The sequence below is a fragment of the Lacerta agilis genome, chromosome 5, assembly GCF_009819535.1.
Source record: "Lacerta agilis isolate rLacAgi1 chromosome 5, rLacAgi1.pri, whole genome shotgun sequence".
Lineage (NCBI taxonomy): Eukaryota > Metazoa > Chordata > Lepidosauria > Squamata > Lacertidae > Lacerta > Lacerta agilis.
Genome location: NC_046316.1, coordinates 33,212,142 through 33,235,071, shown reverse-complemented (window position 1 = coordinate 33,235,071; position 22,930 = coordinate 33,212,142). Strand labels below are relative to the sequence as shown.

The 22,930-nt window shown below is 44.8% G+C and overlaps 1 protein-coding gene across 1 annotated transcript in view; it reads left to right on the top strand.

The window, feature by feature from the left end:
• The first annotated feature begins 11,761 nt into the window (after positions 1–11,761).
• HTR7 (5-hydroxytryptamine receptor 7) overlaps positions 11,762–22,930 on the top strand; it is a 35,697-nt gene continuing 24,528 nt past the window's right edge. The window contains exons 1-2 of the mRNA XM_033148064.1: positions 11,762–11,765; positions 12,004–13,216. Of these exons, the coding sequence (XP_033003955.1) occupies positions 11,762–11,765; positions 12,004–13,216 (1,217 nt within the window). The remainder of the gene's footprint in view (positions 11,766–12,003; positions 13,217–22,930) is intronic.

Below are 22,930 nucleotides of genomic sequence, written 5' to 3'. Positions count from 1 at the left end.
CAAGGCCCACATGCTGCCTGCAAGGGAAGCCAATGAACTGACCATAATGGGGGACCCTCCTCCTGCATCACAACACACATGGCACCTGAGATGATGTCCTTCTGGCAGCCTCCTCCTGCTGCCAGTCCTCAGGCATCCTTGCAATCTGACTCCCCTTCTGCTCCTTCATCCTAAGCTTCTCTACAGAAAACACAAAGGGAAGGAAAGCCCACAGTATCTACAGGAAGCCTGCACAGCCTCCTGGGGGCTTTGGGTTCAAGACCCATCCAGGGAGAGAAAAGGTTCCTTTTCAACAAGCAGCCAAGGGAAAGAGGCTAGGACTTTAGGGGCGCTTGTCCTGTTAGGGCCAATCCAGACATGCATGTTTGTGACGTGTCATGTACTTGTCATGTGGCATGCTGTTAATCTGAATGCATCCCCATGCAGGAAAAGATCTAGAAGAAGATAGTGCCTTCTATTCATCAGAACCGAGAGATTACGAGGCTGGGCGGCCATTTTCTTCTTGAACTTAGAATTATTCGTAGAAGGGTCTTCAGGTCCAACCCCCTGCAATGTAGAAATGTACCTTTCCATATTTGTTTTAAAGAAAGATGAGCAGGGTAGGAATGGGGCAAGACATTTATTTCCGTTTCGATTCCGTGTAGTGATTGGACATTATTCTTTCTGCCTTATTGAGGTGTGTTGCCATGAAGCTGAAAGGAGCCAAGAATCCTAGTGGCTCCCTCCAAACTCTTGATGCTATTTTAGTTATTATGGTTGACATAGCTCGATTTGATGCTGGAGAAAACTGGAGGCGCTAATGCCTTCTCTATGGGGAGTGTTGCTTGGCACAGGATGGAGAACAGCTTTTTGGGGGATAACTTGGCAGTACTCCACACTGTTGAGAGTCTTCGGTCCCCTTCTCCAGCATGGGAAGATGCAGCTGGGCTATTCGCTGTGAGCCAGGAGAAGCATTTGGTAAACTTGCTGGAACATTAACAAATTATTCTGCTTCAGGAGCTTTGTGAAACTTGAGGTCTGCAATGGTCCGATTACATTTCTGGAGGTGGAGGCGGCAGAGAGTTGGCTCCTGGGAAGGAGCAAAGTGGATTTTAAATATCTTCAGCATTCAAGGCTTTTCTTTTAAACAAAACGCAGCTGTAGAGAGAAGGGCACTGTGAGGACAGCTCCCCTTCATTTTGATGGGGCTCATGCAAAGCAAACGTCTCAAAGGAGTTAAGGCAGATAGATTCAGAGTAGCTTGGGGGGGTTGCATCCGAGATCTGCAGCAAGATTCTGCACCAAATTTCAATAATGTACATGTGCTCCTGGAGAAAAGTCATTTTACCAGGGGAAACTGGGAGAGGCCATAACAGCTGCAAGGTCCTAAATGTGGATGTCAGTGCCTCATACTTCATGTGAGGCTTAAGCTATGCAGTAGTTGAGATAGTAGAATATACCCTTATCTTTCTAGTTATAAGGAATCACACGTTTTGCATCATGGCCAGGTGTGGTGTGTGCATCTTTGATTAGTTTTATTCTTAGGAGTCCTAACCGCTGAAATAAAAAAAGGGGGGTATCTGGGGAGTGGGTGAGAAAGACAGCCTTTCCTCTCACTTTCCTTCCTTCAAGTGGCCTGAAAGCAGAGCAAAACACACACACACAGTAACAGTCAATCCGTTTTCCTTCCTCATCTGACAGCCATAGGCATCTTGGTCTGTGCTGGGTCACCAAGAGCTCCTGTGTGAAAACAGCTCAACTAGGAACGTCAGTGCAGGTGGCTGCTGAAAGCCTGTCTTGGGATTACAATGCAAGCAGAGAAAGATGCATTTTCAACTTTGCCAGAGAGAGACCCTGTCTGCCTTGCAAAGAGGCTCCTCCTGCTGGCTTTTTAGGCTCTTGGGGGAGTGAAGCAATGCTGTTCTGAGGCTGGGACTGTCTGTGCCTGTGGGCATCCTTGCTACCCATCGATTCAACCTGTACATTATAAAGAAACAGAATCAGTCTGTCCTCCCAGGAAACTAGCCATGCTGTAGGGCAATCCCAACTACGTATTAGCTGATCGTTGGTTATTTATTATTATAATTTTACTGCACTTGTAGGGTTTTGTGCCTCAGGTACTAAAATAATTTGACCTGTCTTGGGTATCATGCACTTCGCTGGGTTGGCAGGAGGACAACATCTGTTGTTCTACTTCCGGCAGTGGAGTCTGCTGGCTGGTCATGTCATGCTTGGATTCCCTGAAACATATTACTGTATTGTCCACGTGGGGAGCACAAAATCCTAGCCTGCTTGTCAAGTAGACTTAATAATAATAATTATTTTAGTTAGTGTCAGGAACAGGTGCCCAGAGCAGCTCAGCAATAAATCACACAATGCCGTGCAGCTAACTTTTTATTTAAGAAAAAAATGTTGCCTCAAGAGGCCAGGCCTATTGAAACCAATAGGACTTGCTTCTGTAAGATGGAGCTGAAAATGTTTGTTTGTTTGTTTGTTTAAATCTCAAAGGTCCCCCCCAAGCTTGCATGGATGCAGTGCTGCTGATTTAGTGACACAAAGAACAGTCGTTTTACCTCTCTAGGTTTGGAGTGAAATGTACTGTTTTTCATTTGGCCAGGCTGGGTAGAGGGAGAATGTGAGTTGTGGTCAGCATCTGCTTCCACAATCCCCCTCGTACATATCTCTTCCCGCTCACACCACCATCATAAGAGCCACTGCTGTCCAGGGCAAGACAGGAGGGGAAACCTGAATTGGCAGCCCATCAAACTTCAAAGTGGTAGATGGTAAGCATCCTTGAACTCTCATAGCGCAGATAAAAATGAGAGCAGCTAAAAATGGGAAATTGGAGAAGCAAGCCCTGAACAGATCCATTTTTATGAAGTGCTAGAAATGTTGCCGAAACACATGGCTCAATGCAAATTGCCAAATGTAGTGCAAGGCTCCCGAGGCTGTGAAATCCCACACCTCATTCGAACCAGAGTATGCCATCCGCTATACAACGACGAGGAATATTTCATTTAAGTGTCTTCCCTCTGTGCAACGATGTAGGAGGCACAGGCTGGCTCCCCATACACCCATGTACTTCTGTCTCTTTCCCCCCTTTTAAAAACAGTTCCATCTCTCTCTCTCTTGCACCCTTCAAAATCCTATCCAATTTTCAGAAAGAAGCACTCCAGAAATTAGAGTGCTTACTGTCTGTGCACAGCTTAAAAAGGAAGACAGCAAACTACCTTACACCAAGTCAGAATCATTGGTCCATCTAGTTCAGTATTGTCTACATGATTGGCAGCAGCTCTTTCGGGTTTCAGGGAGAGAGTCATTCCTGGCCCTATCTGGAGATGCTGGGAACTGAAGTTTGGACCTTCTACAAGCAAAGCAGATGGTCTGCCACTGAGCTATGGCCCTTCCTTGCACCAGCCTGTTTTGGTGTTCCCTGCCAGACCGCAGAGAGGGAACTGAGGGTCTCTCTCTCTCTCTCTCTCTCTCTCTCTCTCTCTCTCTCCACATGCCTTGCTGCTACACAGAGCACAGAAGCAGCCCAAGGCAAAGGCGCAAAGGGGATATTCAGGTGAAGATAGATGTAACATTACATTTCTATTACTGCTTTACACGGAGCAGGAAGCTCACTCACTGCTTCTTTAGAAAAGCCACACTTTTCAGAAAAAGCAACCCTTTCCCGCTATGGCAGCAGCACCTAATTTGGGATGTCAAACAGATGGGAAACCTGTTGGACTCCAACTCCCACCCCTCCCTCCCTCTTGGCCCTGTCTTTATGCATTTTATGCAAGAAGCCCTGTGGAACGTAGTCATCTGGTGGCACAGATAACTAATAAAATCTGTACGATTTCAGAAGTGTCTGAGCCCAGATCTATCCCCACTCACTGCCTGCATAGTCTATGTCTGCTGCTGGAGGCAACATGCCTCCCTATACCAGGTCCTGCTTGGGGGGCTTCTTATAGGTAAGAACAGGGCAATTGAATTAGGTCAGTGTTTCCCAAACTTGGGTCTCCAGCTGTTTTTGGACTACAATTCCCATCATCCCTGACGACTGGTCCTGCTAGCTAGGGACGATGGGAGCTGTAGTCCAAAAACAGCTGGCGACATGAGTTTGGGAAACACTGGACTAGATTTGGCCCAATCCAGCCAGGCTGGCTAGTTGTGATGCTAAGAAATGTTCTCTGAACCTTCTCAGTGGCGTTTCATTCTCTTCCTAATTGCTCCAGGTCTGCACTCCTGGCTCACGTAGACGATCTGTGTAGCTTTACACCGGTTTGCAAACGAGAATCTTAAAACTGCCATTAGCCAGAAAGTGAATTTGAATTCTGAATGCCTCCTTTCCACTTCCTCCTATTCTGCATTACTGAAGTCCACACACTCACATAAAAAACAGCAGGAGGGGCCCCAAAAGCAACTCTGAGGCTCGGATGCCACCCCAACCCCTTTTCAGCTGGCCTTAAAATAAAAAAAGAAAGATCCCCACATTCTTTATTTGAGGTCATTGAGCCTGGCCTAAATTGATATGGAGCCATCTCACTCCCACCCTCCAAACAATGGGAGCAGCTTCGCCTCTGAAAATGCTGCGTCCACCCAGTGGCAGGCCTCTTGTCAAATACAGCCTCGCCATTTCTCCTTTTCCTTATTGCAGTGCCCTTCCCTCCTTGTTCTTCACTTCCAGTTCCTTCGCACCTTGGTCTTCAGCTGCTGGCAGGGGTGCATGCGAGAAGGTGGGGATGCTGGGCTGAGGCATCGGAATTACCACAAATCACCACCCTGTGTGACTTCCGGTTAGGTGCCGAGTCAATGGCGGACGGGAGTCCGACGGCTCCGTCCTCCGTTAGGCGATAGGGAGCTCCGTGCCTGCGCCACGGGTCCCTTAAAGCCACGGGAAGAGCGTCCCGTGGACCGACAGCTTCGTGGGTCCCAGACGTGCTGTCTTCGCTCCCGATTTACCCTCGTAAGGGGGAGAATCGGGTGAGCGGAGCCCCAGCACGGGACTGAAGAAGCGGCTGCCTGCGGAGGATCAAAGCAGCGATCCCGCCAGACCCGAGCACCCGGCACTTCCTACATAGAAACTTCCAAAGAAACTCTGTAAGTCAAAATTTTGGATTATTTCACAAGTTTAAAGAGCACTGCTTGCAGAGGAAACTCTAAAAGGAAGCCTGTTCCCTTTGAACTGTTTGCGCGAGCTTGGTAGCGCTAAAGGATCAAAGCCGCGGCTAACGGGAAAGTTTTGCGAACTCTGCCAAACTTCTTAAAAGTGATTTAAAAGTTGTTTAAAGTTTGTTTAAAGTTCCAAAAACAGTTGATATGGCAAAAGAAGAAGCCCCTCACCCTCTGGATTAGGATTCCGGGTCAGTAGCGGGCTGGGTTATATTGTTGCCATTTTTTCTTTGTTGGTGTTCCAGTGTTACAGTGACTGTTTACCAGTGGAGATACTTTGACTCTTTTACAGCCAGATACAAGTTACTTTAAAGACTTGGTGGTTACACTGCAAGTGAGAAAACAGCTACTGGCTTGGGCTATTTAAAATAGACTCTTCTTGGCTTTAAGGAATTTACAATTCTGAAAAATCTGAACTCTTTGCCTAAAAGTTGGATTAATGGACTATTGTGGACTCCTGGCTCAGCAGCCTCTTTGTTCTCAGAAGGCTAGCTGCAGGCCACCTGGTGTTTACTTTTGGGACTGTTGGTCTTCTGCTGTGAATGTCTGAGATTGTTACTATAGCAACTGGAGTGACCTTGAGACTACAGTTACAGAGCCCACAAGGAATGGAACTTAGATCTAAAGGAACTGGCTCTGAAAAAAGGAAAGGCTCTGTTTCCTTAACTCTTCAGGAACAAATGGAGAAATTGGCTGCAAGTGTTGCAGAAATTGCAGAAGGCCTAAAAAGTGTCACCGAAGGGTTGAAGCAAACACAAGAATCGGTTAATGCTATTGGTGCATCAGTGAATACAACAGTCAACTCTGCAATAGAAAAGCTCCAAGTGGATATTAAGGCTGATATCAAAGCCTCCACCCAAACGTTAGAAAAATCGATTGGACAAATTGAGGAAAACGTAAGAAAGAACAGAGACGAAATTAATAAAATTGGGCAGGAGGTGACCACGTTAAAAAAAGACTCGGAGGAAATTAAAGTGGTCAGAGAAAAAATAAAAAAGGTGGAGGAAAAATTGGACAATTTAGATTTGGAGCAGATCGAAAATATTGGAACACGACAGAGGACTGTGGAAGAGTCTCTTGCTTTTTTGCAACTACATCAGAGAGAAGGAAACCTAAGAATAAGGGGTCTTCCAGAATTGGAGGGGGAAGACCTGAAAGCTTATATTGTGAAACTATTCTCGACTTTTTGGGAGTTGGAAGAGGTAAACGTCTCAGCACGCATAGTGAAGGCCTTCAGATTTGGACCAAGAGGTTCCAGAGGAAAGAAAAGCACTAAAACAGTCAGTGACTGTTTGATTGTGCTACACGATAGGCACGACAGAGACTATTTTCTGGACTTACACTATAGAAACAACCTGGTGGTACAGCAGAATAAAGTAATTTTTTACAAGGATATCCCCAGATTCTTTTTAGATAAAAGAGCTCCTTACAACGACCTGGTGACGGAGCTAAGAAGAAGAAAAATCTCCTTCAGTTGGGAATTTCCAGAAGGCCTGGCATTCACGTTTGAAGGAAAAAAGATAAGAATAAGGTCCTTGGCGGATAAGCAAAAGTTCCTGGACAAGCATCTGGAACATTTCAAAGGAACTCCATTGGATCCAGCACAGCTCTACAAGTTTCCAGAAGTATTCCCACCACCGCCGGGACCACCAGGACCAAGCCAAGATCCAGAACAAGATAAGAAAGGACAGGCAACTGGAGGAGAGGAATAAACAAAGAAATGGCGCTCAAGTTAATGACTTGGAATGTTCGGGGATTAAACCAGAGACCAAAGAGACGCAGAGTGTTTTACAGCATAGAAAAGAAGAATTTGGATATAATATGTCTACAGGAAACCCACATAGTTCGGCGTCACAGAAGATTGTTACAGAACAAAAAATTAGGCCAAGAATTCATATCATCGGACAAGGTCAAGAAGAGAGGAGTAGTGATTTACGCAAAGGAGAAATATAGCCCAAGACAGCTATTTAAAGATGAAGAAGGGAGATACATCGCAATTGAAATTAATGTACAAGGCGAAAAATTTTTAATCCTGGGACTCTACGCACCAAATGATGGAAAGTCGATTTTTTACAAAAAAATCCATGACTTGCTGTTGGATTATTTGGACTATAAGGTAGTTTGCCTTGGAGATTTTAATGGGGCAGTTTCCACATTAATGGACAGATCTCAAAGAACAAAATTAACAAATGACGGGAAACTCCCAAAGACTTTTTTTGAAATGGTGGACAATTTGAACTTGGTAGATTCTTGGAGATTAAAAAATCCCACAGAAACAGAGGCAACGTACTTCAGTGAATCTCAGCAGTCATGGTCGAGGATAGATTACATCTGGATCTCGAATGAATTGGCTCCAAAACTACAAAAAGCAGAAATCGGTCCTAAAACGCTTTCAGACCACAATCCGGTACAGGTAAACCTAAAAATGATTTCCAAGGATTCTTTTAGGTGGAGAATGGATGATGCATTGATGAGAGATACCAAGCTAGTAGAAAGAGCGGCGAAAAAGATGAAAGAATATTTTCAAATCAATTGGAACTCAGATGTGGAGAAAAGGATTGCCTGGGATGCAAGTAAGGCAGTAATGAGAGGATTCCTCATTAGTGAAAAGGCAAAAAAGAAGAAACAACAAAGTGCAGAGATGGAGAGATTGTTGAAATTAATCAAAGAAAAGGAAAAAGAACTAAGAGGACATCCTAGATGTGTTAAAATTCAAAAAGAAATCAAATACTTGCAATCCCAATACGCTAATATTATGAATCAAGATATCGAATGGAAAGTGAAAATGATGAAACAAAGAACATTTGAATCTGCAAATAAATGTGGAAAACTACTAGCTTGGCAATTAAAGAAAAGACAAAAGGCAAATGTCATCAGTAAATTGGTAGTAAATGGAAAAAATGTAGAGAAACCGGAGGAAATCAGATGGTGTTTCCAGAGATTCTATAAACAACTGTACAAGGAGGAGAAGATAGATGACGCAGAGATAGACCGATTCCTGGAGAAGAATGGACTGCAAAAGGTCCCAGAGGAAAAACTAATAACTCTCAACCACCCAATAACGACACAAGAAATAGAAGATGCAATAAACAACATGCAACTGGGGAAGGCTCCAGGACCGGATGGATTAACAGCAAAATATTACAAGATATTGAAAGACTGGCTATCACAGCCGTTAAGAGAAACTTGCAATAGAATACTAGAAGGAGATAGGGCACCAGAGACGTGGAAAGAAGCCTTTATCACACTGATTTTAAAACCAGATACTGACAAGACTCAAATGAAAAACTATCGTCCAATATCCCTTTTGAATGTGGATTATAAAATCTTTGCAAATGTTTTGGCTACAAGGTTGAAAAGAGTGTTGAAAGATTATATACATAGAGACCAAGCAGGTTTCTTGCCAGGAAGGCAAATAAGCAATAATACGAGGATCATTGTGGACATTTTAGAAAAACTGGAGAGAGACATAAACACAGATGCAGCACTATTGTTTGTGGACGCAGAGAAAGCTTTTGATAAAGTATCTTGGACATTCATGAAAAAGAATTTGGAAAAGATGGGAGTTGGAGAAAAATTTTTAAATGGCATAAAGGCCATTTATACAGAACAAAGAGCAAAAGTTATTGTAAACAGTGTGATATCGGAGGAGATCGAAGTAGAGAAAGGAACAAGACAAGGGTGCCCTATCTCCCCTTTACTTTTTATTACGGTCCTGGAAGTCCTTCTGAATATGATTCGGAAAGATAAACAGACAAAAGGAATTAAAGTGGGAGAGAAGGAATACAAATTACGTGCCTTCGCGGACGATCTGATGCTATCCCTGCAAGAACCAGAAGGCAGTGTCCCCAGAGCCTTGGAATTAATTGAACAATTCGGACTTGTAGCTGGCTTTAAACTAAATAAGCAGAAAACCAAAGTTCTAGGTAAAAATATGAGTGCAGAACAGATCCAAAGAATTCAAGAAGCCACAGGCCTCAATTTTGTCAAATCCGTAAAATATCTAGGTATCAATCTCACAAGTAAGAATTTGAACCTGTATAAGGACAATTATGAAAAACTGTGGATGGAGATAAAAAAAGACATGGAGATTTGGACAAGACTCAAACTGTCGTTAATGGGAAGAATAGCAGTGGTTAAAATGAATGTCCTACCAAGGATGCTGTTTTTATTCCAAGCCATACCAATTTTGGACAAATTAGACTGTTTCAAAAAATGGCAAAAGGACCTATCGAAATTTATATGGCAGGGCAAAAAGCCAAGAATAAAATTTAAGATTTTAACAGACTCTAAAGACAGAGGAGGCTTTGCCCTGCCGGACTTAAGGCTTTATTTTGAAGCTGCGGCCTTTTGCTGGTTAAAGGATTGGTTTAAATTAGAGAACGTGGATGTGTTGGACTTGGAGGGACACGATAATATGTTTGGTTGGCATGCATACCTTTGGTATGACAAGGCTAAAATCCACAGAACTTTTAAGTCTCATATTGTGAGAAAATCCCTATATCAGGTTTGGACTAGATACAAAGACTTGTTTGAGAGAAAGACTCCTAGATGGATCTCTCCAGTGGAGGCCAAGGCATATAAGAGACCGAATATGTCTGCAAACTGGTTAAGATATATGGACATATTGCAGCAGGAAGGGGACTCCTTTAAGCTAAAAAGCTATGATCAAGTAAAAAGTCAGGTCCCCGACTGGCTGCACTACTATCAGGTTTATGAAACATTTAAAATGGACAAAAAAATTGGTTTTCAAGTAGAAAAATCAAAACTGGAAACAGAACTGATAGAATCGAACTTTAAAAACCTTTCCAAAATGTATAATCTTTTGCTAGAGTGGCATACAAAAGATGAACTGGTTAAATCTTCAATGATAGATTGGGCAAAAGATCTCGGACATAATATTATGATGGATGACTGGGAGAGATTGTGGCAAAAAGGTATCAAATTTACTGCTTGTCATGGTTTAAGAGAGAATATAATGAAAATGGTTTATAGATGGTACTTGACACCAGTTAAGATTGCTAAGATGAATACCAAAATGTCAGATGTATGTTGGAAGTGTAAACATGCGAAAGGTACCTTTTTTCATATGTGGTGGTTGTGCCCAGTGGTTAGTGCCTTCTGGGACAAGATTTATAATGAGCTTAAGAAGGTAATGAAAGTTACCTTTTGTAAGAAACCAGAGGCATTTCTCCTGAGCATAACCAATGAAGAGATACCCAGTCAGGATAGAGTGTTTTTTATGTATGCCACAACAGCAGCTAGAATTTTATTGGCAAGAACATGGAAAGGTGAAGAGATACCAACGGTGGAGGAATGGCAGATGAAGATGATGGAATATATGGAACTCGCTGAACTGACCGTCAGAATCCGAGACCAGAGGGAGGGGAAGGCGTCGCAGGAGTGGAAAAAATTCAAAGACTATTTGGTTAAATCAGTTAAACTGAATATTTGAGCAGAATTAAACAGAACATCGGCTTTGGTAGATATGTGTTAGATATGAATGGTAAGGGGAATTGTTGTTATGTGAAAGATGTATATGTCAAAATATGTTAAGATAGGCTGTTAAGATAAGATACATAGTGATTGAGATATTTGACTAAGTGAAAGTTAAGTATATTAAAATTTGGGTAAAAGTGAATTGAATAATATATAAAGCTACCTTGAAGAAGTATATGTTTTCTGAAGACAGTGGAGGGAACGGGGGAAGTCCCCAAACAGAGAAGTTAGAAACAAGAAATATTCAAAGAAAGATATTGGTTAAGGTTTGTATATGTCATTTTTATGTTTTTATTGTTGTTATTGTTTTTAATGTTGATTATGTTTATTGTTTATTGCTGATTATGTTCAATGTTTATTGTGTTTTTTATTGTTGTTTATGCTATGTGTTGTTGTTATATTTTGTTCTCTTTTTTCTATTGGAAAATAATAAAATCTTATAAAAAAAAAAATAAAAAAAAAAATCACCACCCTGTTTCCTTCCCTTGTTTTTGTTTAAGCTTCAAAAACAAACAAACAAACAAACCGAAGGTAATTAAGAGAGTTTCTATTTTCAGGTGAGATTCAATCACATACACGCAAGTTCAGAGCGAGTCCTCATTAAATAGCAAACATTGTCGAAGCTCCCTGCAAACAATCGGGATTTCTCTCTCTCTCCCTCAGTTCTGGATTTCTGTGTGTTCCATGGACACTTGGAAAAGGAGATGGGAAAATCTGGATTGAAGGAGGGGAAAGTGGGGGAAGGCAGTGATTTGGAGGAGAACCTCATATGGGCAATAGAGAATTAATGGAAGTACGGAAAGCTGGAAGAAAATAAAAAGGGATAGTGCTGTCCCATTTAGGCACACATAGAGTGCAATTTTAAAGGAAAAGACTGTGGAGAATTCAGCACTCACTGGAACTCACACCATCTGTTACCCTTGCCTAATATCTGTATGGTTTAGCTTTCCTAACTTGTTTGGCTGCCAGGATTTTATAATCTGAATTGACAGAATTTCAATAGGTGCAACTTTTGGGAGGCTGGGGTGGGTGGGTGGAGTTGAGGAGATTCAGTGGTGTGAATAACCACACCCTGTTGGTTTTCTGCTGTCCAAAGTCCTGGAATCATGCGGGGAAGGGGGGGATGGGTAACAAGGCAGGATCACTTCACATCTGTATCGCGTGACATCTTCTTAGCGGTCGACCCCACCTAGCCACATGTGAATAGTTCAATCACAGCCTTCAATACCGCGTGGGCCGCGTGCGGCCGGCTTCAGACAGTCACCGCGTGGAATCCAGAAACGCGAACGCGTGAACCAGGCGCGGAGACGGAACAGCACCCTGAGTTCCCACAAGCGCGCAGTTCCGTCGGTGCACGTGTGTCAGGGTGCAACGTCGACGGCACGCGATATATATTCAGGGGTGGGGGGCAGCCAGCCCTGCCTTCGACGGAGCCCTGCCCCTGGGGGTCAGAGAGCGCACCACCACCACGCCTCCAACGGTGCTCTCGGTCGAGGGACACGGCTGCTTGCACAGAGGGCTGCAGTAGCGCCGCCGCCGCCGCCGCCGCCTCGAAACTTCCCGGCCCGGCCTCGACCGGCTCGTGTGGGGCTGTCGCGTCCCGCCTGTGGCTGAGCCAATGGGCTGGGCTGCGTCGGGGCTCACACTGCCCCCTGCGGAGGCGGACCTCGGCGGCGTCGAGCGGGAGCCGAGCGGACTATGCTAAAGCCCTCGGCGCCGGGGCAGCGGCTGCGGGATCTGCGCGGGGACCGTGCTGGTGGCGGCGGCGGGATCCCAGCCCGGGAGGGGGCGCGCGGCGGGGGTGGCTGGCGCCGAGGCAGAGGGAGAGCTCCCTGCCCGGGCAGGAGGAGCCCCTCGCCGCCGCCGCCAGAGCGCTGGGAGTCGCCGCGGCGGCGCGGAGAGGCGGCCATGCGGGGGGCTGGCTGCTGCTGGCTTGGTGGGCAGCCCTCCTCAATATGGTCCTCGACTTCCACGGCGCCGGCAGCTGCCCGCTCGTCTCCAGCCCGCGGCGCTGCTTCGCGCCCCACGCTCCCCGCCAGCTGGGCTCCGGCGGCGCGGCGGCGGCGGCGGCGATGATTTCGGGTTCGCTGCACCCGCCCCGCTTAGGGATAGGCGGCAAGCTCTTGCAAGGGGTCACGGTCAGCCCCGGGGGAGGCGGGCATGCGGGCAGCGGCGTCGGTAGCGGCGCCGGCAGCAGCAGCAGCCCCAGCCCGGGCTTCGTGGACGTGGGCAACGACACGCAGTGCGGGGAGCAGATCCTGAGCTACGGCAACGTGGAGAAAGTGGTCATCGGGGCCGCGCTGTCGCTCATCACCCTGCTGACCATCGCCGGCAACTGCCTGGTGGTCATCTCCGTCTGCTTCGTCAAGAAGCTCCGGCAGCCCTCCAACTATCTCATCGTGTCGCTGGCGCTGGCCGACCTGTCGGTGGCCGTGGCCGTCATGCCCTTCGTCAGCGTCACCGACCTCATCGGCGGCGAGTGGATCTTCGGCAGCTTCTTCTGCAATGTCTTCATCGCCATGGACGTGATGTGCTGCACCGCCTCCATCATGACCCTCTGCGTGATCAGCATCGACAGGTGAGCGGGCAGCGGGCGGCGCGCCGTCGAGGGAACCGGGGAGGGGGCTCCGCGTCGAAGCAGCTCAGGCTCGGGGTCGCGGGTGTGTGTGTGTTTGTAAAACTTGCTCGCGGGACGGCCGGCGGGTGCGTTCACACGTGCGAGCGCCTCAGGAGGCTGCTGCAGTGTGGGAAGCAGCAGATCAGGTCACCGCTCCAGACGCCGCGGTTTTTTCGCGTGGATCGGCGTGCAGGTGGGAAGATGCCATGAAATTCCGATTCGGAGTAGAGGAGGTGGAGGAATATTATGAGAGGGTTAGAGAGGAGTTTTTTCCCTAATCCACTCGGGAATGTGGATTAAGTTCGGATAATGGCAGGCTTCATATTTAGGATGAGCTATGAGAGTTCTGAAGAACTCAAAAAATTGATCACTATTTTGTGGTATGTTGGTTGGCCTAATTAAAAAAAAAAACACGTGTTGCCATACTGAGGATTTTGGGATTTGAAGTAGATTCTTTACTCTGCTTGCTGACCTTCATTCTGATATACATTTCACCAATGTGGTTTTAAGAATGATATGAGAGAGTGGATTTCTTCTTACCGGTCTCCCCATGCTTTTATGTTGACTGATGGCTCTGGTCTGTTTTAGCAATAGCAAGCTGTTCTAAAGATCACTTGACCTTTGTTTTCTACATAAGTTGTGAAAGAAATTGCTCAGAAACATTTGAGGTGAGCAACTGAACCCAAAACACATTTGCACAGGGTGGGTTTTATCCGTGTGTCTTACTTGGAGAGGTGATTCCAAGCTTTGTTAGGGAGAAACTGAGTTGAGAGTAATCGTTCTGGAGGAATTTAATCTAGAATAAAACAAGGCTTGGAACCAGGCTGTTGTGGTGCAGTATTTGTTCTGTTTCCAGAAGTAGGAAACCTTAGGTCTAAGACATATGTGTGCCCAGTCACTTTTCTACCTTTTAAATAAAGCCCACCCTTCACACCACCTGATTATGGATAGAGATTCTGCTTGTGTGCATCTTAAAGTTTCCCATTTTTTAAAAAAAAAGTTGCCTCTATTGATGCATGAGGACTAATCACAGCTTTGAGAAACTGAGTTGCCAAGACTGATGGAGGGACCTTGAGCGAAGTTAACCGATGCATTACGGCAAGGCTCTAAAAACTGAATGAAGTAGTAAATTGTCTGACTGGAGCAGAAAGGCAGGTTCTACAACCATTCCAGCAGGGGTCACTTTTGCTTTGTTTATCCACGTACCTGAGAAGTAAAAGAACAGATACACTGTGTAAAAAGTCAGAACAAACAAACAAACAAACTGCTGTTTAATGTGACTAGCAAGCTTCCCATATCTCCATTAATTTGCTGTCGCCCATATGATGTTCTCCTGCAAATATCTGCCCACTCACACTTTCTCCTCCCTCAATCTGGATTTCCACTTCTTTCTGGAGTATCCCTAGTATGAGAAAATCCAGAATGTGGAAAGGGGGAATTGTGGGCAAAGGTTGTGCTTTGCAGGAGGACATCATACACACAGACAAAGGACAATTAATGGAGGTCCTGGAAGCTTGCTAGTCACTTTAAACTGCAGTATGGGCGAGCCTTTAGTTGATTCTACCTGTCTCTGCCTCCTATCGGCCTCCCAACTTTGCAAAATGCTATAGTAAACAGGGTATTTCTGTCAGCCTCATCATGCAATTAGGCGTTCCCAAGTCTGTTAAATCAGCGGGCTTAAGCCTGCCTAATTCTGCACAGGGATGCAGTCTGTCAGAACTATTTCTCCATTTATACGAAGGCAACATGTGGCACTCCCTAAAGAGCTATTAAATCTTTGACACCTGCGCTTGTTTACAAATCGTCTTGCATTGGGTTACCTTTTAGTACTAGGATGCTGTGTAGGAATGTTTCAAAGCAGAAGTCTCTAGGTTATTCCCCTTACGCTGATAGTATATGGCTAATTGCAGTTGTCTCACAAACTGCTTCCTTTCCAGTGTAAGGATTTGCTTGGTTTTACTCTTGCAACATTTTGGCTATAGAAAAAGCCCTCACAATAGCTTACAAAAACAAAATATCAGCATCAATTAAAAAGAGCATTTACAGCCCATTTTAAAAGAGATGAAGGAAACCATAAACAAATAACCATTGCAAGTCTGGTGGAAGAAAAATAAAAGTCTTGACCCACTGCCTGAAGGACAACAGAGAAGGGGCCAGTTAAACCTCCCTTGAGAAAGAGCTTCACAGTTAGGGTGCCACAACCCAAAAGGCACTGCACTGTGTCCCTGCCAATTACACTTGCCTTGATGGTTGAATTTAGAGGTGGGCCTTGGAAGGGGAATGGAATTGATGAGGAAGAAGTGGTCCTTGAAATATCTGGTTCTGGATCCAAAGCTATTTTGTACAGTACTGTTAAAAATGTATCTCTAGATTAATTATTTATCCTTACACTTACTCCTAGGCCCAATCTAGCACTATTCTGCGCATGCACACACATGAATTGGAGGGTGGGTAGCCATATTGTGCTTGTGTATTAATAATAAAAATAATTTATTATTTGTACCCCGCCCATAGTCATATTTATTTATTTATTAATTAGAATCAATGTGTATGTTTTTATTTCCTAAGTGAAAGAGATGGATCCTTGGCCACGAGGAAGAAGGCAAAGTAGGAGAGAACGACAGATTTGGATAGCAGGCGGGTATTTGCTGCTTTTAAAAAAAAAACCAGGGCAGGTGAAGCTTTTTCTCGCCAGTATATCAATGCTCATCTGGACTGAATTCAGTGGAACTGACATCAACATGAATGAGATAAACTTTAAACTCATTCAATATTAGGTTAGCTGTATGCAGATCCTTCTCAGTCCCACGGAGAAGCTTTGAGCACATAGATCTCTACATGAACATTCCCTCTTTCATGCAGAAGCCAAGCATATGACTGCTGAGGGTATAGCTACTGTCCAGTGGACACACTGGAAGGCGCTGCTTACGGGTGCAATCCTGCAGCCCCCTATCAATTGTCAGAACAGCTTTTTTGTTTATCTTTTAATCTAACAAAATACATCGGTTGTGCCGAAGCAATGGACAGCAGTAGTGAGGAAAGTGGCTTTTTAATTTTATTGTGCTGAGCTGGAGCTAGGGCTTCAGCTGCGAACCTACAGAACATCTCCTAATTAAGTAGAAAGGAATGAACATGTCATATTGCTGACAGTGCAATTACTTTTCATCTTGCGTAAATAAAAATTGCTTCCACGAAAGAAGAGTAATTCTGGAGAAACGAATCCCCTGTGGTTTGTTTACTCCAGTGCACAGGTGGACAAATTTTCCTCTGCTACTTTCAGTGGGGCTCGGGCCTCAGAGCCCTGGGCTAGAGCCAATCTCAGGATTAAGAAAAGCCTAAAGGAAATTCCACATGACCTCGAGTTCCCCAGCCTGTTTCAGGTTTTGGAAGATGATGTCCGAAGAACCGCAGGCAAAGCAAACAACCGCCGGAATTCCAGACAGCATGTTGTTGCATACAGTTCTCTGGAACATGAGAATGAACTAGAAAGCAGGTCACTCAGATATCTGGGAATAGGGGGGTGGGGGGGGAGTGGCAGGATCCGGTGAGAATGGAGTATGAGACAGACAGGAAATAGATTCTACTGTTGAAGGAGCTTGAGCTTGCTACACAGCAATAGTCTCCATGGCCAATCAAATTGCAGCTGCTTGACAAACAGCTGGTCGGGCCAATAGCAGCTGGTGTAGTAGGGCAGAGCCTTGGAGCCACCCTCCCAACATGTGTGCTTCTGCAGCTTCCTTGGGTGGGGATGGGAATGGGATGAAGTAGGCCAGTTGTGAGGTGACCCGGAAACTATAACTAATCCAGAATGCGGCAGCTAGACTGGTGACTTGGAGCGGCCGCCGGGACCACATAACACCGGTCCTGAAAGACCTACATTGGGCTTCCAGTACATTTCCGAGCACAATTCAAAGTGTTGATGCTGACCTTTAAAGCCCTAAATGGCCTCAGCCTAATATATCTGAAGGAGTGTCTCCACCCCCATTGTTCAGCCTGGACACTGAGGTCCTTCTGGCGGTTCCCTCACTGCGAGAAGCGAAGTTACAAGGAACCAGGCAGAGGGCCTTCTCGGTTGTGGCGCTCGTCCTGTGGAATGCCCTCCCATCAGATGTCAAGGAAGTAAACAAGTATCTGACTTTTAGAAGAGATCTGAAGGCAGCCCTGTTTGGGGAAGTTTTTAATGTTTAATGTTTTATTGTATTTTTAATATTTTGTTGGAAGCTTCCCAGAGTGGCTGGGAAAGCCCAGCCAGATGGGTGGGGTATAAATAAATTATTATTATTATTATTATTATTATTATTATTATTATTATTATTATTATACTCCATAGTCTGACAGGTGATTTTTGTGACCCCCTGGGCCTGTTTCACCAACCCTTAGGTATGCCTCTGCTGACAGAGACACCTTAAAAATTATCAAAAATTGATTGATGGACTAAATGTTGCTTGCCTACTAATTAACTATTTTAATTACATTCATGGATTTAAAAGATTGATTAAAGCACACTGTATAGATGCATGATTTGAATCCAGGGAATGCAAAAGTTGGAAACATTTCACATAACCAGTGAAGGGGTGATGTGGCCCCATAGCACTGCCTGTGCACTGGGGTTTTTCATAGGGCAGAGCCAAACCACGCCTCCCCTTTGGCAACCCACATTTTTCAGTCTTCAAAGCAAATCTGAATTTATGTACTGATTGGTGGGGAGAAAATGGAACGTGAAGCTTCAGTTGTTCATTTCAAACCATAGTTATTCTGAAACATAGCCCCTGTTCATGGGTATCAAGAATCCTGCTTTTCTGTATAAAAGCAGCAACAACAGTGTATGCTTGGAGCAAGGCACCCATGGCCTCTTGTGGCTTATACATCTGCTGGAGAGCAAGAGGTAGCTGTCAGCGAGGCAGGAAGAAGAAAACACAAACAAAGAACATGTTTAATCTGGGGCTTCTCTTCCCTCGCCTGCCGTGACACACAGACGTCCTTTGGCGGCTCCATTCACAACATCACTTTGGAGCGTTTTTCTCTGTTTGCTGCGGCTGGCTGCAGCCCACTTCCTTGCACATCCACTTGACCTGCATCCACCCCACCCTCCAGCAAAGACATTTCGTATTGTGCACCCTCCTCTGAAAAGATTGCACTTCTGATTAATTGTGCTTGGAAGTCATAACAAAAAAGGGCAACTGGGAACAGGAGAGAAGAAACTTAACATTTATCCCTCTTATCTCCCACACTGCCCCCGAAACAAATGGGGCATTTGGGGGCGGGTGTAGGTGAAATTCAATAGTACATAGCAATTTATGTATATAGCACATGGATGGTGCTGTATATATAATCATAGTTTGCTCGCTTACAAGGCTTGTGTCTCACACCAGTGACAACTTTGTGCTAATGCGTAGATCAGCCTTTGCCAACCCAGATGCTTTTACAAATTTTTTATTATGTATTACTGGTAAGTTTGTATACTGCCCTTCACAGGGTGGTTCACAACATAATACAAAATGTGAATGTGAAATAAAACATAAAACAAACCAATAAACCTCTTCCCACAAACTTATTTAAAAGGCCATAATAATAATAATAATAATAATAATAATAATAATAATAATATTTATTATTTGTACCCCGCCCATCTGGCTGGATTTCCCCAGCCACTCTGGGCGGCTTCCAACAGAAATCAAATACAAAAATATCAAACATTAAAAACTTCCCTAAAAAGGGCTGCCTTCAGGTTTTTTCTGAATGTCAGGTAGTTGTTTATTTCCCTGACCTGTGATGGGAGGGCGTTCCACAGGGCGGGCGCCACTACCATAAAAGGTTTAATCAGCAAAAGGCCTGTCTCCTAAGGATATGTAATGAAGGCGCCAGGTGAGCTTCTCTGGGGAGAGCATTCTACAAATGGGGAACCACTGCAGAAAAGGCCCGTTCTCGTGTTGCCAACCTCCAGGCCTCTCATGAAGCGGCACATGAAAAAGGGCCTCAAATGATGATCGCAGGGTTTGAGTCAGTTCATATGTGGAGAGATGGTCTTTGAGGTATTGAAGTTTGTGGATGGGTATAAATGAATCCGTCAGTTTTGGTTTCTCGGGATCCCATTTCCCAGCCTGAAATTCAGTTCTCCACATTTTTACATCAAGTTGCTTTTTTTAAAAAAAACAAAAGAAGATTCATCAACAGTTTTGGTGTGAATTTCTCCTAATACACTTTCTTTTGTATGCAGTTTGGACTAATATGTACCTTTTTTGCTCCATCAGTTCTCCTTAATTTAATGCATTATTTTATTTAATATTATTTTGCAGGAAAATATTTTTATGTACGCTTTCTCCCAACAGAGGCATTTTGGAGAACTGCAACATAAAATCTGGAGACGTACAAATTTTGGAGGACTGTGGTGCGCTTGTTTTGCACATTGGTTTGAGAAATGTGACTGCTAGCAGTTTCCGATTAAAATGCGAACATAATTGATACCCCACCCCCCATCCCTAGCTACAACTCCCATTAACCCCAGTCAGCACAGCCGCCATGCCGGCTGGGGCTGATGGGAGATATAGTGCAAAACATCTGGAGGGCACCAGGTTGGCAAACCCTGACATAAAAGTTCAGTCGAAGACTGTGAATCTAGGTTCCCTAACCATGCTGCAGATGCCATTGATCTTGGTGGGGGCTGAGGGCTTACTTCTGAGTAAACATGCACATTGTTAGGTTTTGCAGATTTGGATCTTGACTTTGGGTCTTGCGAAGCTTTTCTTTTTGAAGGACCATAATGCTTCCCAAGGAGGCGTGCTGCCTTAACCCCCCACAACTGTGGGTGCCTGGTGTGTGCTGATGTCACCGCGACAAGCACTTGTGATGCCAGGAGGTTCCGTGGCATAGAACCTTGGGGGGGGGCAGACACTTCGTTTAAAATTTGTATGTGCCCGGGTACCCAGGGCCCTGCATAGTTAGCACCTATAGTCCCAAGTGAAGCCATTTGCTGATACGTAAAATGCAAGGGGCCCTATTTACTAGAGAGGGGAGAATGGTGCCGAATATATTTGCGTAATATGTAGCTTATTGAGGAAGAACTTCAGTGCATAGCAAGTGAAAGAATACTGAAGGGCTGGGTGGGGGGGGGGTAAAGGGGCAGTAGTCTAATGTGGCTGTATATTTTATTAAAGCATCGCTAAGTAATTTGGCTCTCTTGCTAGAGGCATACAAGGCATATATCAGATGCAAGACAGCCTACAATTTGTCTTTTCCCACCCCTGGGCTCCGATTTTTCACAATACAGGTCCCTGAATATACCCACTTCTGGCTCTTTGGATCAGCATGTCAACATTTATGTGCCTGTTTTATCATTCAGATGTGGGATTTAAGATCCCTGTTATTAGAATTATCTTCCCTGGGGACTCTAAAAGGAAGTCCATGCTTTGCATATCGTAGCACCATTCCAGCGTTCAGTGAATAGTTTTAAAAGGCCTGTTAGAGATTGCCCTCTAGGTATCTGGAATAGATGCATCAATCATACTAGGGCTGCACAGATTGCTCGCTTATAGATTGGCAGGGATAATCTTCTTATTCTTTATCTGGTAGTAACCTCAGAGCCCAGAGTGTGTTCTTTTTGCTACGGAGTATGGAGAAGACCCTTGAACTCATGTCCCTTTATATATAGATGCTAGTTCCCCAAGAATCTTTCCACATGTGATTGAAAAGTTTCACATGATAGGTGGACACACCATGTGAGCATGGTCAATTTGTATATACAGTGAACAAATGCAAAGCCTGTAAGACTACCAAATCTTGCAGTAAATAAAATCTAATATATTTGTGAGTCCAGAAAAAAGCCTTGTAAGTAAGCCCACAAAACTTACTTGCCTGAAAAAAACAACAACCAGCAAATCAGCAAGGGAACAAAAACCTACCACATTGATTTTCCTGCCTTATTTTAGTGCAGGGGTTGCCAATGTTGTTCCTTCCAGATGCTGTTGGACTACAGCTCCCATCATCCCTGACTAATGGTTGTGCTCGCTAGGGATGATGGGAATTGTAGAAGTTGTTTCCTTTTTGTTTTCCAGTGTATCAATTAAAAAATGGGGGGAAAGCTTGAGAACCACTGCTCTAATCAACTGTAGACCTTGACATGTGAAATATGTGCATGGAGGCAGCGTCCTGAGAATTGCTTTCACACTCTTTTGTTGGAAAGTGCAGACTGGGGCAGTGTGTGAACTGGCCTTTGGAGTAATGCCACTGCATGAGTACCAGAGCCATAACCTGATTTATTTGTTTGTTGAAGGGGGACAGCGTGTTTGTCCACCCTCTTCCACCGTGCCCTTGCAGCAGCATGAAAGTGCTGTGTCTGAATAATGTTTCCCCTTCTTCTGAGTCCCTTCTCTTGGGAGTAATTCTGGTCTGGAATTTCTGAGTGTTGACAGGAAAGGCAGCAAGCACTGAGCATTGTGGGGTGCCAAACACGGTATTCTTTAAGGGCACATGAAAACAGGCCGCACAATACATCCCGCTTTCACAAGGTGTTAACTCCAGGGAAATGTAGGCCTTGGTCATTTTTTAGGAATTGAATTCCTCCCCCCACCCCTTCCTGTCAGTCAACCTCTTTTGGGTCACCTCTTGTGCTATTTCAGCCCTTCTCAGTTTGAACAGTTTCTGGCTGTTTGTTGCTTGTTGGTGACTCCATTTTTGTATTTCTGTCCTGAGGAACAGGCGGTGCCCAGAAGAGGCATATTTCATGTCTAGTGAAGGGCGGCTGCTGATGTTAGAACAGTAACTAGCAAGGAATTGCATCAGAGACAACTCAAAGGAAGACGACACACAATCAAGAGCCCTGTTAGCCTTTTGGGAATGAACTGCCTCCGAAGGAAATGTAGAAATGGCCTCTGCATGAGGTTGTGTCCATAATCAGCTTGACTAATTACTGATTGCCACGGAAATGTCTTATGAGTTTGCATAATCTCTCTTTATTTTTTTTTGAAACCATGTGCAGCAGTGTCTGTCTATATGTATTAGCTGCTATACAAACAGTAACAGATTATCAAAAGCTTACTTGATTATTTTTCTAATACCACAGAGGGCGTGTGCGCGAGAGAATGAAAATTGCTGGCCAGGCATCTCTCTCTTTGGCGATCGCTCATAGCCGAGTAAGATTGTCTTCCATAAACATGGTTTTAACAGTCAGTCCGTAAGTGACTGTGGAGGCCAATTCTGGATCCACACGTCCTTCCACAGTGGGGACATAGGTTTCCGGGCGGGAGCTGATCATGGTGAGGGTTTGCCACAGTAAGCCAAGTACCAGTACTTGAAAACAGATACACACAGTGGTTTTGCAACTCCTGTGAACTGGACATTGTGTCTGAGTGAGACAGTGCATGTATTTTTATTCAGACACGCTGTCTTCTCAGCAGTTAGAAAGCAAACCTTCCCCAAACCAGAGTCAATATTAGGATGGCAGGAGATGGATAGCTATGAGACCCCTATTCCCCTGCCAGAGCTACAATTCCCAGGGATTGATTTTTAAACTGCTCTGGGAATTGTAGCTCTGTGAGGGGAATCGGGGAATCACATAACAGCTCTCAGCGCCCTTAACAAACTACAGTTCCCAGGATTCTTTGGAGGAAGCCAAAGACTGCTCATAGTGGTATGATACTACCACTATGGGGCAGTTTACTGGTTATTCCAAAACAGACC